General features: G+C 31.8%; 1 protein-coding gene across 2 annotated transcripts in view; it reads left to right on the top strand.

Annotated features, from left to right (window-relative positions):
- The window catches only part of Cadm2 (cell adhesion molecule 2), a 1,008,689-nt gene that overhangs the window by 704,690 nt on the left and 287,063 nt on the right, over positions 1-16,936 (top strand). For both annotated transcript variants that reach the window (XM_026393992.2, XM_077795032.1), the window contains exon 2: positions 3,350-3,376. In XM_026393992.2, coding sequence (XP_026249777.1) covers positions 3,350-3,376 — 27 coding nt within the window. The remainder of the gene's footprint in view (positions 1-3,349; positions 3,377-16,936) is intronic.

Below are 16,936 nucleotides of genomic sequence, written 5' to 3'. Positions count from 1 at the left end.
TGTCATCTTGGCTTCTTTTATTGAAAATGCAGAGAATTATAATTGGGCTAACAAGCCTGGTAGCCTGGCCTCTTTCCAATTATATTAACCAGCCTAGTCTAGCATTAGCTGCCTGAACACACAAAGAAACAGGCCTAGAGCTTTTGTTTTTCTTTCTATTTTATTTTGGTACTTGCCCAAGAATCTAAGAAAAAAAATCTTCTGCCTTCATGTAATGTTTGAGAATGTTTGATAATTTTTCTCCATCCCACCAAGAAATGTAAACACCTATGTTTTCTATCTTGATTTCACTGATTTTGGATAAGAGATTAATTCTAATAAAAAACTAATTGTATTTGTTATATATGAGAAATTATTATCTTAAAATAATAATATCAATCATTATCTTAAAATTTTATAAGTTTTTGGCAATTTTTCTTTGAATTTATTCTAATTTATTCTAAAGTTTTTAGAATCAACGTATTGACGCATTACTGTATCCTTTGACTTTCAGCAAGTAATGTAGCTTACTGTATAAGAGAGTGAGTTTTGTGAAATATTAGAAGCATTACAAAGAAAATGATTAGCAGTTAAAAATAATTTATAGTGTTTATAATTCTAAAATATCCTAAAATTTTATCCAAGAATTAAAAACTAAATTTTTAATTGAAAATTAAATACTTATGAAAAATTGATTGAAATAGTTTTTGGTTTAAAACATTTAAGTTTGTAGCATGTCACCTATTAGTAATGTTAGAGTCTATACTCTTTTATTCTCTCTTTCTGGTTTCTTAACATTTCAAATCATTAGCTTACTATTACATTTCTTTTCCAGATATTCTCAAACCTTCTCTCAAGATATTTAAAATATTTAGTCAATTGTGTTCTGTATAGAAATATGAAAACAACTTGAAAATTTGTCCTACAGACATTAAACATCACTATAGCACAGAAAGGATATTCTGTAAGGATCTGTGTTTCAGAATTAATATTAAAAAATACTACAAGTCTATAATAAGAAATAGTCCTTCAGACAAACTGTAAGCACTACACAATTATTTTAAAAAGTGAGTTAGAACTCTATGTATTAACCTGAAAAAGTGTGGGAAAGCAAAATACAAAATATATGTACAGTATGATCTTGTTTTTGATACAAAAGTACATGTTTGTTACTGAGTTTTATAAGAACTTCAAAATTTGCAATTAAAAATAACATTAGTGTTATTTTTTTTAATTTTATTTTTTTATATGGTGCTAAGGATTGAACCCAGGGTCTCATGCATGCTAGGGGAGTGCTGTACCTCTGAGCCACAATCCCAGCCCCAACATTAGGGTTATTTTTATGTTTCTAGTTTAATGGGATCTGTTCACATTGGCCATCTTAGAATTGACAGTGGAGGAGAGGGGTTTCTGTTTACTTTTCTCTGTCTCCTCTAGTTTTTTAGATATATTTCAAATTTTTATTTAACCAATGAAGCAGTCCTATTTTCTTCATTAAAAATGTGTATGTTACTTGGTAAAAGAAAAATTTTGAAATTTTAGATTTAATATTACATAATTTAGTGTCTCCAGTGGGTTATTTAGTTGTTATAAATTATAGCCTAATAATTAGTAAAAATGTTATAAAACAAATAGTAGTTAAATTTTTGATCTTTGAGTTTTTTTTTTAAGTTCACAGTAATATTTTAAATCATTCTTCTTTTCCAACCACCTGCTTATATTTAAAGTTGTGCAATAAACAGCTTGAGTGGGTTTAAGAAAAGGATTTCATACAGGTTTCTTGATACAATTTTAATTTTATTTAAGTGTTTTGTTTGGAAAATGTTATTTAAAATACAATAGTAAGATAGTGTTTGTTATCCGTGTTTGAAAATGAATTTTCCCATAAGGAAAATTTAACTAAACTGTCTCAAGTTTTTTTTTTTTTTTTTTTTTTTTTTTAGTTCAAATACCTTGGAAAAATGAAGTCTAAATTAAAAGTTTCCATTCCTACTTCATGGGTACTAAATCCAAAATCTAAATTAAATTGCACTAAAGGTCAGTCTACAGAACTAGAGACTGTATATTTCCCAATTAAGGGATGGGCTACTTCATCTTTAATATCCTTTAGAGAGTGAAAAAACACTCCCTCCTCTTTCAGTCTTCATTATCAAATAATATCCAATCAAAGTAGAATATATCACTTCAAAAGTGTTTAGAGGTGTCTAATTATGCATTTTGACTAGGAGTCATCCTTTGAGTTAGCAACTGTCCTATAGGACTAATTAATTTAATTTCCTCATTAAATTTATTTCTGCCCCAAATAGTGTTTACCACTAGATATAAATAAGCTTCAATTTCTACCTCTTAAGGGAATCATGCCAATTAAAGTAATGAAGTTTTCAAGTTTCATAGCTATATAGTCAACCATGTACCAAAATAGCTAGGGTTTAATGAATCATATGATTTGAGTTGGGTTTTGTCGAAGAACTGATGCTTGCACTTTATTAAGTGACTCGTTCCTTAAATACAAACACCACAGGGTGGAATCTTCGTGCACAGATTCTGGGATCTGATACACCTAGGCTAGAATTCTAAACTTGCTTTATTTGTGCTCTGTCATCTTCAGCAGGTAACTAGACAATTCTAACTTTCATTTTCCACACCTATGAGGCACAAACATCAAAACTTAACTCTCCAAGTTGTCATCATCGTGTGTAAGATGTAGGGAAAGTGTGAGACATCAGGCTCAGCATTTAGTAAAGCATTCAGTAAATGAAATGACCTGCCCTTGTGATTAATTCCTACTTTTTGGTTTACGATTTAATTGTCAAACGGTATTAAACATATTTAAAGTGTGAAGCATGCCTGTAATACCAATGAATCTAGAGGTTGAGTCCAGAGGATCCTTAGTTTGGGCCCAGCCTGTGCCAACTTGCCAAGACCCTGTCACAAAATAAAAAATAAAAAGGAGTAGGGATGTAGCTCAGTAGTAGAGCACATTTGGATTCATTCCCCAGTACACTCCTCTGCAAAATAATAGCTATGTATGAATAACTTTTTATTGATTATCGTTTAAGGCTTAGAACTAAGAAAAACACAGAGAAAGAAGAACTCTTTAAGAATTTGGTGTCTTGTGGTATTTCAAGTTGCACCTCCCTATTGGGCCTCCTGTCTTACTTTCTTACTTGTGTGTTTCAATCATATACTAATGAAATATAACAATTGTCATTTTCTTTGTTATAGATTCTCTTGATATAAAGTATGTGGGTAATATAAATGCACTTTTCAACTTAGTACTAATAGCATCTCTGTTTTCTTGCTAACTGAAATGTCTATCTAATATCTAATATTTGTTTCTTCTTCTTGTGCAACCTTTTCTTGGTACCAGCTGCTGCTTCGAAGAATAAAGTTAAAGGTGAGCCCATGTCCATTTTGCATGGTTATGGTGGTTCACTTTTCTGCTTATTCCAAGTTCTCTTAAATGATAAAATCTATTCTGTTGGTGTTAATGCTATTTTAGTGCATGAATAGTATTTATAAATTACCCAAAATGCATGTATTTCAACCATTCGGTTTTTGATATATGTCTGTTGGCATGGTTGTTTTTAAGTTTGTTTTCTAGTTTTGGTTTTCATTTTATTTCATTCTGAAATGTGCTTTCATGTTCTAATATTTTGCCTGTTGACCTTTGCTTCCTTAATAAAATTGAGAATTAAAAAAATATGTCACAAGTAAAGCTTGAGGAAAGTCACAAAATTCTGTATGCCTTCATATAACTATTTGAAAAGGAAATTAAATCCTCTAAAAGATGAATATTATAAAGAGTTTGGGTTATTTATTATTTTTTCTTCTATTTCGAGATTGTATTAAATTTGTGTTTGATAGTAACCTGAAAACGTATTTTCATAAAAAAGGATGCACTTGTCTAAAAACCAAAATATCTTCCTAAAGGCCAAAAATCTTGTCTTAATGTGTCTAAGCTTTTGTGAATTTGAAAAAAAATCAAATTATCTATCTATATAATCTGTGTATCTACTTATGATAGTATGTACTAGATTCATAGTTCATATGATTCAATTTATATTTCCCATAGTAATCTATTCACTGTTTGTAAAGTTTTTTTTTTTCTGTTTATGTTTCTCAATTAGCCAAAAAGCATTATTTTATTTTACTTTTTGTCTTTTAGGTCCAAGTTATAGTTTTATGCTCAGTTTTAATATAGTAACTTAGGCCTACTTTTGAAGTGTTAACTTCCTCCTGTTGATAAAGCTTAGTATTTACTTTAGAACCCATAGTTTCCTAGCAATGTATTTGTCTATAGAATACTAAAGAGGGGTCGGCAAATTATTGTCACCTCCATGCCTTGTGTAGGTTCTTGTATCAGAAAATTTGGTAGAAATATTAGCCAATCTTTACTGTAGTAATTTTCTGTCTGAATTTGAAAAAAAAAACATTCATAGAACAATTAATGTATGTTTATAAATTAATAAACATAATGAATTCATATAATAAAAGGTTAAGAAGTGTTGTTTCAGAAATGAGGCATTAAGAAAAATGTAATAATAATGTGTCAATGGTGAGTAAACCCATACATAGAGAGACAGAGATTCTTACTGAAATCTGGGTAATACTTTATGAATAAGGTTGAATATGAACTTGATCTTAAAAGATGATTAGAATGTATATAGAAAAATATAGTAAAAAACAAAGAAGATTAGAGCCAGGTACAGTTGTGTACCCCTATAATTCCAGTGATTAGGGAGGCTGAGGCAGTTGAATTACAAGTTTGAGACTAGCCTCAGCAATTTAGCAAGTTCCTAAGCAACTCAGTGAGAACCCTGTTTCAAAATAAAATATGAGAAGGCCCAGGGATGTGGCTCAGTGGCTAAGTGCCTGTGTGTTCAATATCTGGTACCAGCAACAAAAAAAGGAGTAAGAAAACATATATAAAGCTAAGGAAGCAGGGGTGATTGCAGTCTATTTCAGTAAAGTGAGAAGACATTTTGAATGAGCCCTGAGTTTTTAAAAATAAATGGAGAAAGTAAATTTGAAGATAAAACAGTAAGGAATGGAGTGAGCATGAGTCATTGCTGCATTGATTCCATAAACCTCTAGCAATAATCACAACTATGTTCACTTAATAATTCTCAAATATAATTGCAACTAATTTAATATATAGTTAAAACTAATTCAAATTATAGAGGTTGCAAAGTTTTAAATACAGGAATTTTTTTTCCATTGGATGATGATACCATAAATTATTCTAGAGGTTCCATGTGTTCTGCTGGCTAGAATTTTGCAATGCAAATATATTTTTGTACACAGATTAATACTTCCTACATCTTTTTTCCTACCCTTACACATATGTTCATTGTCTTTTTATCTCTTCTCCCTTGCATTCGGAGGGCTTTCAGACATAGTTTATCCCATGCCTGTCTTTTTGCATGTGCCAGTTATTATAAAGCAAGAATAACACTTTCTAGAATTAACTGCACCTCAATCAGATATTTCAATTTTATTTCCAACCATTGTTTGAGAAAGATATACATTATTCAAAGGTAATAGATTGAACTCTGCAATAGTTTTGTTGTCCAATTTCTGTGTCAAGGTAAATTGTCTTTAAACAGGAATAAAATTTGGATGCTGAAAATAGAACCCAAGTAATGCAAAAGTGGATGGTTGCTTAAAAATAGTTCTTTCCTCTGACCCAGACAACTTACTTCCTAGCAAATCAAGGGAAGTTCTGGGGAGGATCACATCTCATTCACTTTATAAAATCTTGGAAAGGTGGGGAGATTCTGAAAGAATGGAGAAAGGAATGTTTTCTCATTTTTTTTCAAAATAGAAATAGTATCATTCCATAAACCATAGACTAGTGAATTCAACATCAACATCCCAGTAAGGAGTTTTAAATAAGGCTCCTATAGTAGTTGTTTGGGGGTGCTTAGATTAAAACAGAGTTCACTAGGAGTCAGCTAATAGTTACTAGTAATGGCATAAAAGACTACCCAAATTTTTCTCCTTTTTTTAAAATACTTGTTACCACTATTGCACAATATCGGAGCACAATAATATAAACATTGCATATGTAAATTTTATCAAATTATGTAGCAACTGATTATCTTCATTGGTCAAATCCAATAGTGGATTGACAATCAGCATATTACTTATTCCTTTTCTGCTGAATATATATTGCTCCTTTTGATTTTCATTTCCCTTGATCTCAGTGTCTCTGTACACATTAGATTTTTAAAAAATATTTTTGACTCTTTCTCTTCTCTGTTTTATTCTGAAGCAGAGGCATCATTGAGATTACGTCTCTGATCCTTGAGGAGATCATCCATTGCAGTGTTGGCTCAGATATCCACAACTCCTTTGAAAAATACACTTCATTTCATACAAAATAAAGCAAGCAGCCATTTTCTAGATGGTTGTGTACCCACGAGCAACCTGTCCCCACTGCTGACTGGCAAGCCAAGAATAAATGACCCAATCACAATGCTTCTCTGAAATCTTAAGTCTGAGAAAAGGAAAGGAGAGAGGGGAAAGGTAACAAAGATAGTAGGGTGAAGGAGAGACAGTTGATCAGATAGGTTATTCTCCATGGCCATGAATTCTGTGTGTGGACTTAAAAAGATAAACTAAATCTAAGAGAGAGGAATGAAGCAAGGTTGTATAAAAAGAAAGAGGAAAGAATACCCTAATTGAGCCCAATCCCCTTGTTCTAAAGTATGTCTAGGCCCTGTTTTATTCCTGCATTTTGGGTCTATGACACAGCTTTATTTTAGTTAAGCTTTCTAGATGGATTTCTCTTTCAAACAATCCAAAGAGAACCAGTTGGTATAGTTGTCTTCTTTCTCTACAGTTTTCTTTGTTGGTTTTGATGATTACTTTTCTTGGCTTGATGTCACCTACTGAGCTTTTGCCTGCTATTCCCTCATTGTGCAAAACACTTCCCCTTCAATATTAATAGCATTATGCTTATTTTGCTTTGCAAATCTGAATGGTCTGGATTTGCTGTCTTCTCATAACACCAAATTTCTCTGATTTTCTAGTTTTATAAGATTGGGAACTTCTTTCATTTCTACTCACTAATAGCTCTCACATTCGGTTAGGTACCAAATAGTCCTGATTGGATTGTATCCCTATCGTATCCTCTTCCTCAAGTCACTCATTCCTCAGAGCTTGTCTGGAGTCGTTTCTAACTTGTTTCCCGCTTTAGTTCTCCATACTCTACAATCTATTTTACATCTGTATATCTAGCTTAAATTTAAATAAGAGCATCAATGTTTTGCCACTTAGAAGAAATGGGCATCTGAGAGTTTTCTTAAAATGTCTTTGTGTAAAATAATTTTGTTTCATTCTATAATAAACTTATAAAAATATAACAAATGTATTACACTGCTTAATATTGCTCCAGGATCTTACAAATTTTAAGCAGTTTTAACTCAGTAGAAATATTTTGTTCTCTAATCCTGATTTTTAAGTTATTTCAAAATTCTGCAACAATAGTAAGGATAACGTTTTATGCCATTTCTAGAACACCAGCTTTTAGCTACTATTTTCAAAGTCTTTAAGTCTTAACAATTATATTATCATTATCCAGTGCTCAAATAGAAATTAGCATAATCATTCTGACAGTGCCTAAGAATTCAAAGATAATTCAAGTGCTCAGCTATATAATTTGAGATACACATGTAGTTCAAAGGAAAATCAATATTTTAATTTACTAGATTTATTAAGGAAAAGTCATACAGAATATTATTTAATAAAATATTCACGTGAGACTATATACAAATCTGATGTAATATAAAATATAATATTTAGGGTGGAGTTGAAAGGCATATAAGAAAATGAAATTGGAATGTTGTTTCAAACTATTTTGAGATTTTCATTTTAGGTGTGGCACCTGTGTTTTAGTTTGTACTATGTAATGTATTCCACACATTAAGTCATTCATTTTGTGTTTAAACATAGGTTGAATCTTGATTTGGGGACTCACTAGATTTCAGTATTTGGACATTTGACTAGCTTCACTAAAGTTGATACAACATTCAGTTGTTGTGAAAATTATATAGGATGATGCATAAAAATGAATTATCCCAGGGCTGGCCCATAATAAGCATAATAAGCCTTTAGTAAATTTTGCATATTGCAGTTTTGAATATTACATTATAATCATCAATACCAGTTAAATGACATCTGTAGGGGATAAAAATATGAAAATATATAGTCCAAGACAAGTCTATGTACTCAACGCTTTTCTAGAAGTGTTAGCTAAATTTCATCTTCTTGATGGTGTTCATATATTTATATTCGTTATAAAACTAAAATAAACACATAAAATGTATGAGTGATCTAGTAGGTAGTTTTTACCTTTCTTCAATTTTGTTATTAAAAACCAAAGTTAATGAAAAATATCATTAAAGAATTTTAAGTCAAAGTGGAAAGAAAACAAGAAAGTTATTTCATAGAGAGGTCTGTATGATATTTAAATGTAAAACTGTTTTCATTCTGAGTGAAAAAAAATTGAGAAATAAGACTATACTATTTCTCTTGAAAATATCAGTTAGATATTTTTATTGAATATTTTAACTTAAAAATATAAGGAATTCTTCAAATTTTATATTACACCTAAAAAATATTCATGAAAAATTGCTAATCAAGAAATGACTACTAAAGCTTACATTTATCCTGCATAAAACTGATGTAAAGGAATATGTTTAGGATGCTAGAATTATGTAAGTGAATTTTAAAACATATTATGTTCCTATAACACAGTCACCAAGGGCTCCAGATAAAAGGCCCTCCAGTGGTACCTTTTAGAGGAATTCTTTCTTAATCCACACACTAGTTGAACTCACTTCTCTAGTAAAATCACAATGAAGGCATTGCTATATATAATAGTGGAATAATGCTTATAAAAGTCTAATGTATTATTCCAGCTGTTTTCCAACTTTAGAAATATGAATAAAAATGATAATTTTAACAATTAATCTTTCCTGTACGTTATTATGGGTCACACCGTACCCTAAACATTTTATATTTGTTTGTTGAGATGGGTATTATTATTATCCTCATTTTTAAAATGTGGAAAATAAAGAAAAACTAACATATTTAAGTTCACATAATGAGTGAGAGGCAGTGCAAAAATTTCAAACCAGACATACTGTCTACTGAATCTATTAATGCCTTTGAAGAGACTGGCTTAGTCGAATTTACAGTTTACCTGAACCTTATTTATTTAAATGGTTTTTCTTGATCCTATTTACTCAAAAGGGAGTGATGTTCAACAAGTTATACAGTAGGCCAACTTAGATGGAAATACTGGCCAGAAAGTGACTCTTAAGCAGACCTTTCATTTCTTATTCTGCCCTTGTTCTCTTCTAGATCTTTCACTCTTTCACCTTATGTTAACCTCTCTCCCTCTTGGGAAAGTGAGAAGGTAATTAGTTTCTTTAGTAATGTTCTAGAAAATTTTTAGGTATAGATAATGTGAAATGCTGAGCTCAGAAGAAGAAAACAGGGTTAAGGCAGGTGCTCATGAAAATTTTATTGTAAGATGACTCAATGGGTCAAGATATGGATATCTTTAAAGTACAGCTTCCTTCGGTGTGGTTTCTGTTTTTTATTTCTCAGTGTGTAGCGATTTTGACATGGATTTTCTCTCTGGATTATCTCATTACTTTATGTTGTATAACTATCTCCCTTCATGTTGCTCAGTACAATCAAGCCTGGGTCATGATAGAAAGACCCTTCTAGATATTCCATTCTTAATTCTAAGATAATATTATTTTTCACTTGTGTTAATGGAGCTGCATTTTCCCTGTCTTTGCTTTCTTTGTGAAATGCAAACACAGGCTTGCACTTTATTGTGGGAATGTGGATGAATGCAACTCATTTGACAGCAAAACAGGTCACAGCTTTGTACAGCAATTAGAAATTAGTTTAAGCATTGCTACTTTAAGTTTATATTCTCATTTCTACCATAAATAAATCATCAGAATAGTTTTTTTTAATTCTATTTAAGCACATCTCATCCAAAAGGCATGATCTTCTGGGATTTAATTCACTCACTTGGCTCATGTCGTTCCATTATGCTAATAAAACTGATATTTGCTTCCTCTACAGCTGCTGTGTGGGGGTTTAGAAAGTCTGTAATTAAAATCCCAAGGTTTGTGTTTTTTTTGAGATTTCTAAACAGAACAAACCTATAATAAGGGAAATACAGTGATCAATGTATACCAGTTAGTTGGGCCTTTAGGAGCATTTTGAAAACATGTTATAAGGCCAAATGTTAAATTACACTAAAAATAAATGTAACTCTATTTTTCAAATAAAATGATGTTATGGTTATATATTAGTGGAGAAAATCCCTTGACTTACCATCCTAATCTAAAATGTTTATTACTAGTAAAGTGCACTGTTAAAAGCTTTTTAGAAGGGTATTTGAGTACTTAAGTTCTAGCATTTGCTCTATTTTTATTTTTTCTTTAGTCATCTATAAAATGATGACAAAAATGTCTATACTACCTACCTCACAGAGTTATAATGATCAAAAAGAATATATCAAAACACATTTAAAACAGCCAATTATATTCAGATGTAAGTAGCTCCTCATTAAATAAGCCATAATCAGAGACAGGAATTTCAGATTCAGTGATGAATAAAATGTGGCCCTTATACTGAGCCCATGCCAAAGATCCATGCATGAATGTTCTTGTAATATTGAAAATTTTTAAATAGTTTTTCTTACTAAATACCCTTGGAAAGGAATTAAAGCAAGCCTATTACTTCACTGGCTAAATTTATATTGAACTTCTATAACCTGTGTTTTAGTCTTTCCAAGCTGTAATACAAAAATACCATAAATTAGGTGACTTATGAAAAAAACAAAATTTATTTTTCCCAGTTACAGAACCTGGAAAGTAAAATATCAAGGCAGATTCTATGTCTGAAGAGGGCCTGCTTTGTGGTTCATAGATGGCACCTTTTTGCTGTGTCTTTATGACACAGCTCTCTGGGGCTTCTTCAATAAGGGTACTGATTTCATGTGTAATACTCCACTTTTATGGCCTAACAACTTCCCAGTGGACCATCTTCAAATACCAATACTTTGGGGATTAGGTTTCAAAATATAAATTTTTCAGGACACAAATATTCACATGTAGCACTATGTTAAGATATTGCAGGGAGATGTTTTTCCCCTAATTTTTATTTCATAAAGCTTTGATGAGTTTGATCACTAATTCATTCATTTCCAGATTGCTGGAAATTTATTAATGGAAAAAAGTTCTAAACCATAGTATATTGCAATGTGATAGACTATGAAGAAAGACAAGAATGCTTGGACAAGGGAGAAGAGGCAGTAGTTTTAATTTTGAATATGGAGACCAGAAAAAATTGAATATTTGATCTGAGAATTAATAGAGAGAGAGCAAGCCATGTATCAAGAGAAGAATTCCAAGAAAAGAAACGAAGAAGAACAAAGTACTTAAGGCAAGGAGGGCCTGAATTATTCAGGGGTCATTCAGCAACCCACATGACATGAAAAGCACAAACCTGGAGTGTAAAGATATAAAATCACAGAGGAAATGAATACACAAGTCATTTAATGACTTTTGCTTTCCTCCAAGTGAAATAGAGAGCCACTTGAAGTTTGAGCAAAAGAGACACATATACTGATTCAGTTTTAAAGAGATTGGTTTCATTTCCTTGATTTTCTTAAAAAAAGACTATAATCAAAATTTGTAGGACACTTTCCCTAAGAAATTAGGGGACAGATGATAGTGGAATTACCAGCATCATAGCAATGGTGGTGAAATTACACCTACAAGAACTTGAAGGCTAGAAGTGAGGCACCATAAAGAGGGTAGATTGTAGAAAGATATTGATTATTTTGTTTGTTTTAATTTTTTGTGTAAACTACAAGGACAAAGTGACATTGATGAGATGGAGAAGACTTGGGAGGAACATTGTAAAATAACTAGAGATTCATGTCTAGCACATGAAGGTGGGGATAGCTAGAAGGCATTCCAGTGACATAATAATTAGAAGTTGTTACATGAACATGCACCTCAGAAAAAAAAAAAACTGTATACCATTGATAAAATGTTTGGAAATCATTAAGTTATAGACATTGTTTACAGCCATTAGCTTGGGTAAACTCACCAAGGACATGAGTGGAGCTAGAGAAGAAAGTAAAAGCCTTTGGATTGAGTTCTTAGGTATTCAAACTTTAAAGAGATGCAGATGATGAGAGGAAGCAGAGAACACCAAAACAGGCAAAGAAAACATTTCCAAAGTAGAAGTGGTGTTCAACTTGATCAAATGCTCTTCTTATTTAAATTCTTTTATCTTGATCCCATTTACCCAAATGAGAGTGAGGTCAGTTGTCAGGGTAAGTAGGCCAACTTAGACGGGAACACTGGCCAGAAAATGATTCTTAGTAGATCTTGTATTTCTCATTCTGCCTTTGTTCTCTTTCTTCTGGGTCTCTCACTCATTCACCTTATGCTAACCTCATTCCGTCTTGGAAAAGTGAGAAGGTAATTAGTTTCTCTAGTAGAAGATTAATATTCTAGGAAAATTTCAGGCATATGATCTGTTTTCTCTAAGATGCACTAATCATCTGGAAGACAGTTGAGTTCACTTACTGAACATGCTGTCTAAATACAAGGCATGGATATTCTTTGGCTTAAATAATCACCAAATAGCTTATGGAGTGTTGTTTTCCACATCAGCCAAAAGTTACCTTGGGAAAGAATGTGTCAAATCTCCTAGCTACTCTACCTACTTATGGAATGTGGGAGTTTGGGAATCCCACATTTATAACCAGTTGTGATAGCATGTGGAAATGGAAACTGGGAAATAGGGAACGATTATCTGTGTATAACAGGATATACAAATTGTCCTATATACTAAGATAGATGCTTCTATGCAATGTGATATTTGATTCACTGAAGACTTGAAATTTTCTTATCATTGAATAAAAAAATTACCTTTATGCATGAAATTATTTCTTCTTATAAAAAAGGTATTAGTTTAGATTTAGGAGAAACATAGCTGAGATACAAAACAGATTTTAAAAAGTATTACAAATGTTTGGGGAAGTGTTAACAAATGCTTTGAAAATATTCACACATAAATGTTATTTAATGTATATAGTGCCAGAGGTGGCATGGCCAAGCTTTCATTTCAGCACAATAATTGGACTCCATACTTCTTATAACTAAATATGTATATGATGAGTATTTGTTTCTATTACTATTTAAAGCATCATAATTCATTTCATCCCTATTTTTTTTTCTTACTTTATTTTTAAAAATAAAACAGATTAAAAAACCAAGAATTTTAAAAATTGTGTTTATTTTCGGTAGATTCCTTAAAAGAAAACATAAATTCTCAGAGCCTAGCAGGAGATTTACTGAAAGAAAGCATTTCTTAGAAACTGCAGCCATTTTGTTTTAAAATCTAGCGAATTAAAATGCATTTAGTGATAGCAATTCCTTCACATTCAATTACTAACCAACATTTTCAAAATATTTGTCAACATTATTTAGGGCATTTATAGGCTCTAGTCAAAAGAAGAAATAGTATATTTTATATTTTGAAATCAAATTAAAAATGAACTGGTACACCAGTATTTAAAATAAACTGTGTGTAGCAGCAATAATGACTACTTTTTTTGAATGTACATTTTAAAAAGACTAAACAAGATTATAAACACTGCAAAATGTTGCTAACATTGTGCTATTTATCACTGACCTCATACAAGATAATGAAACAGAATTTTCATTTTTAGTTTAAATATTTTATTAATAAACTTTCACTTGTACTAACTTACATAAAAATAAATTTTTAGCAAATAAAATCATGCTGCTTTGGTTGTTGAAAGTTCTTTGTCCTCTTAAAGAGAACTGCTATCTTTTAAGTGATATTTCAAACTGGCTTGGAGTATGAATATTAAATTTTAAGATTCCAATCATATCAAAGGTTCTAAAATGGGTAGAGAGATGAATACACTAAGATATATTCTATGTTAGTAAGGGTTAAGTACGTTTGACAGGATTTGTTTTATTTTAAAATTTTGTAAGTCTCTCAACTTCATTGGTGGCTTGTACAAATATAAATGATGCATCTAGAATTAATTCTGATATATAATTGAGAGAAGAGAAAAGCAACTTACAGAAACATAATAAAGCAGCTGGAAAATGAATGGAATGTCAATAATATTATTGAAAATATGTATAAAATGCAAGTTGCATTCATTGTAGGAAACACAATGTTAGAAGATGCTCTTTATTAATGATAATGAAACTATTTTAATTTTAAATATCACAATATATTTTAGTTACAGATGAGGAGGCACCTGGATAAAATTAAATTGTCTAAGTATGAATAAAAGATATTAGCTACCTCATGAGATACAATATGCCATTGGTAATTTTAAAAACAAAAAACAGAATGTCAGAAAATCAAAATATGAAATTGTGAATTCTTATTATCAAGTAATGTTATATCCAAGTCTGTACTCATAAGAATAATTTTTGCTTTATCTCAGTTATTGAGCATCACATGTAAAAAGTAGACCTGATCTCTGGTGTGAGGTGATATATTTAATTTTTACCCTGGCAAATGGATGAAGCTGAATCAACTTGTTTTACCTTCCACACATGTCTGTTACGAATAGCCACACTAAATGTTAAAGAGTAGCCAATGCAATTGATGTCAGGTTCAAACAACTTAAATAAAGGAAATACATTCTTGATGGGAACTAGTTATAATAAGCAAGTTAGCATTTCATTTTGTAAGGAATTTGGTACAATAATCTTTGTGTCTTTTGGATATCTATATAGTGTGTTATTCCTTCTCAGTTGATATGACAGAATGATTTAGTCTTCTAATAGGAAAAGAGACTGGACCCCCTGTTTACATGCCTTTTCCCAGTGAGTGCTGAAATAAAACTTGCTCCATTTGCCTCTTTTAATAGATCAGGTGCTAAAAACTCTTCCTGAAAGTATGGAGATCAAATGACTCACACTTTTCAACATCTATTCCAAAGGTTTGCTTAAGTGACCATTATTTCAATCCACAGCAACTGTTTGTTAGGAAACTAATTTTTGCTCTATGTTGGTACTATACATTATAAACATTAGCATAATTTTTTAACTTCTTTTTTTCTTTGTTTTTACTTTTTGTGGTGCTGTGGATCAATCCCAAGGCCTCAAACTTGTATGATCTATCCTCCCAGCCTCAACCCACTTTTGTTTATTTGTTTTTTCCATTTTCCTTTTCCAACTATAATGAATATGAAATTCTGTCCTTGAATTTATGCAGTTTACCGCCAGAGGTTTTCAAATCACCATAAATACCATCATTCATATTTCGGAATTTTATGTCTTTATGATATCTGCCTTCAATTTTTTGTTGCCTTCAATCAGTTGACTGCCTTTGATTAAATGTTCTTTTCCTGCACAAGGAATATCCCCACAAAACTTATCTTAAGGTACTTGGATCTTACATCTCTCTGGCTCTTCATTAGAGCTCTGTAGTCTCCCACCTCTAATTAATTCCACATATCTAATAATTAATAGATATGTTCACTTTAAAATCACAGTCTCTACATTCAGATCTCATCTCTATACACAGTTGATCTACTTTATCCAGAATAGTTTAAAGCATAGATGATTATTGTCTGGAACAAGAGTTTTCTTTGCCATTCGTCCAAATTGACTGACACTTTTACGTTTCTAAATGCTTTTCTAACAAACATCCACATACTGAGACACCTAGTAACAATATGATTAAATTGAATCATGCTTAGTGTTGTTCAGGTCTAGATATAGGAGTTAATAGAGACTTGAGCAAAAAAATGGTTGAAATTCTTCAACCATTTCACTTGAACATCTAAGATGTTTAGATATCTTCTATTTCAACATAATAAGGAAATATAATTTCCACCTATAGCTACTCTGTTTGTTTTTCTGAAACCTCTTTATATATTTGGAAAGTGCATTAGTGCAATGTCACTTGCTCCTGTCTTAGGTGATTTATTTCTTCCCAGGAGGAAACAAAAAAATAGAGTGACTGTTGTTTGGTTGCCAAATAACAAATTATCTAGCATACAGATTTCCTATCTCTAGCACTGCATCTTTATGTTATTTAAGCTAAGATTTAAAAATCAAATGTGCATTCTAATGCACCACTTGAGTTGTACATTTTACTCCTTCACTCACTTAAAATGTAAAAACAAACGTACATATCACTTATTTTCTTTAAAAAATATTCACAGAGACAATTGAATACTATTATTTCATCTATCACTTGAATTATAAGAATCACGCAGTGTTTTAGTCATTTTTTTTTTTTTTGCCACTGTGATTAAAAGCCACAAACAGGACAATTATAGAGGAGGAAAATTTATTTGAGGGATCATGGTTTCAGAGGTCTTAATCCATAGATAGCAGGCTCCATTTCACAAGGCTCAAGGTGAGGCCGAACATCATGGTGGTAGAGTGTGGTGGGGGAAAGAGGCTCACATGATGATCAGACAGCAGAGACAAATATATCCCAAGCCCACGCCCACACCCCCACCCCCTCCAGCCACACCCCACCTGCCTCAAGTTACCACTTAGTTAATTCCATTAGGTGATTAATTCACTGATTCAGTTAAGACTTTCTGCGAGACATTCCCCCAAGCTTATGTGATGTAAGAAGGTTCAGACAAGAAATGATTGGGTTACAAGAGGCTTAACCTAATCAGTGAATTTATTACCTGATGGGATTAATTGAGTGGGAACTGAAGGTAGGTGGGGTGCTGCTGTAAGGAAGTGGTTTGTTACAGGGTGTGGCTATGGGGTCTATGTTTTGTATCTGGTAATGGAGTCTTACTCTCTGCTTTCTATCATCATGTGAGCTGCTTCCCGGTGTCTCACTCTTCCTCCATGATGTTCAGCCTCACCTTGTTTTGGGG

The sequence above is a fragment of the Urocitellus parryii genome, chromosome 2 (assembly GCF_045843805.1).
Source record: "Urocitellus parryii isolate mUroPar1 chromosome 2, mUroPar1.hap1, whole genome shotgun sequence".
NCBI classification, from domain to species: Eukaryota; Metazoa; Chordata; class Mammalia; order Rodentia; family Sciuridae; genus Urocitellus; species Urocitellus parryii.
This window is presented reverse-complemented; position numbering and strand designations above follow the sequence as displayed.